Source organism: Vitis riparia, chromosome 19, assembly GCF_004353265.1.
Source record: "Vitis riparia cultivar Riparia Gloire de Montpellier isolate 1030 chromosome 19, EGFV_Vit.rip_1.0, whole genome shotgun sequence".
NCBI lineage: Eukaryota > Viridiplantae > Streptophyta > Magnoliopsida > Vitales > Vitaceae > Vitis > Vitis riparia.
The window spans coordinates 19,231,029-19,232,738 of record NC_048449.1 but is presented as its reverse complement, the minus strand read 5'-3'; the positions used below and the strand labels follow the sequence as shown (position 1 = coordinate 19,232,738).

Here is a 1,710-nt window from a genome sequence, read left to right as displayed (position 1 = left end):
GATTCAATGAAAATAGCACGAAGAATACACGATGAAAATATTTTCCATTCATCATACTTGATTTGTATATATGAATATCAAACTGAAATATATAAAGCCTAGATAGATAAACAATATATGAAATAATACTAAAAAAACAATTGAACATTGAATTATTCTCACAACATGAACAATTCTAATTCCCAAACAATATTTGAAGTAAGACTAAAAATATTTTCCATTATCTAGAATGTGTCTAGATAATACAAAGCAAACTTATTTGAATCCATGACCACCCATTATCAACAAAAGGTGAATTTCCATTGTTTGACACTAATATTTTTGTTCTACTTCGGTCATAGAGAATGGATTAGTTGGAGGAGTTTGATTCACCACTGAGAATGGCAAAGATGAAGATGATGCCCTAGTCCATAACTCATTAGCTCGATGCTGCACATGCTTATGGAGCATTTGGATCTTTATTGCCATTTGCTCAAGCTCATGCATGCTAAGCTCACTAATAGGTTCTTCCCACCAACCCTTGCTTCGGTTTGGTACTTTTTTTCTAAGAATCTTCTCTCGCTCCTTTGCAACTTCCATTTTGCTCAATAGTTCGCTATATTTTTGGTGAAGCTCATTAAGTCTAAATCGTCGATGAGCCTCAACAAGATTGAGGGTATTGTCATTTGGTGGTGGGTTTTCATATAAAACCTTGTTTGTAATTTTCTCAATACTTGGTTGACCAAATGAGAATGCCTTACCAGCTGGGGAAAAAACCAAAACCCCAACTTCTGCACCACATAGGGTAGAAAGCTCACTTGCCTTTTTGTAAATTCCAGATCTACGTTTTGAAAAGGTAATTAGGCGATCCTCTTCATTGGGTATCCTCTTCATCTCAATCTTTTGGCGACCTTTAGTTTGCTTTTTCTCCATGATAAAAAGTTTGTTAGAAGACACAAATCAAAGAAATGAGATATTGTTTTTCTCATCTTGATGTTATGTGATAAATATAGAGAATGGACTTAGGAGAATAGCATACTCAACACCATGAAATTATGTCAACTTTCCACGTATAGAATTTATATTTTACTCTTTTTTAACATTCTAAATCTTGGGAACATTTTAAATGTCAATTATATATTTTTATATTTTCCTTATATTAAAATTAAGACCATATATTGATTGGCTACAATGTTACCAACTTTATCTTTTCTAGAACTTCAAACAATAGCATATATGTGATATTAGATAACAATAATCTTTATTGTTTCCTAGTTAATAAATAAAAATTTTCTTGAGGTGTTTCCATGAATGATTAATTCATTAATTATGCATTTTAAAATGAAAGGAATATGAGATTAAGAAAGAAGCCAAGGAAAGAGATGGGTAGAAAATTTTTTAAGAGATTCCAAAGCCTTCTTCCTGAAAAAAAATATATATATATAGAAAATTAATGACATATTTACAAGCATAGAAAAAACTATGACCTTTCTAAAGAGACATATATATACATGCCACCTTGGATCTAAATAAGCTAAAAAAAAAAAAAAAAAAAACAATAGTCAACAATCATCATGTTCATTAATGAATTTTATTAGTTCATTCCATAACAAAAAAAAAAAATGTTAGAAAAGAAAAAAAAAATAGAAAGAAATCTCAAATTCTCTTTATGAGAAAAATATAAAATATAAAATATTAAATATTAAAAAAATTTACATAAATATTTTCAAA

At 29.2% G+C, this 1,710-nt stretch overlaps 1 protein-coding gene across 1 annotated transcript; it reads right to left on the bottom strand.

The window, feature by feature from the left end:
- Positions 1 to 312: 312 nt before the first annotated feature.
- On the bottom strand, positions 313 to 912 carry LOC117908292 (agamous-like MADS-box protein AGL62). The gene has a single exon (XM_034821902.1). It carries the CDS (start codon positions 910 to 912, stop codon positions 313 to 315), a length of 600 nt encoding a protein of 199 aa, XP_034677793.1.
- Positions 913 to 1,710: the final 798 nt, after the last annotated feature.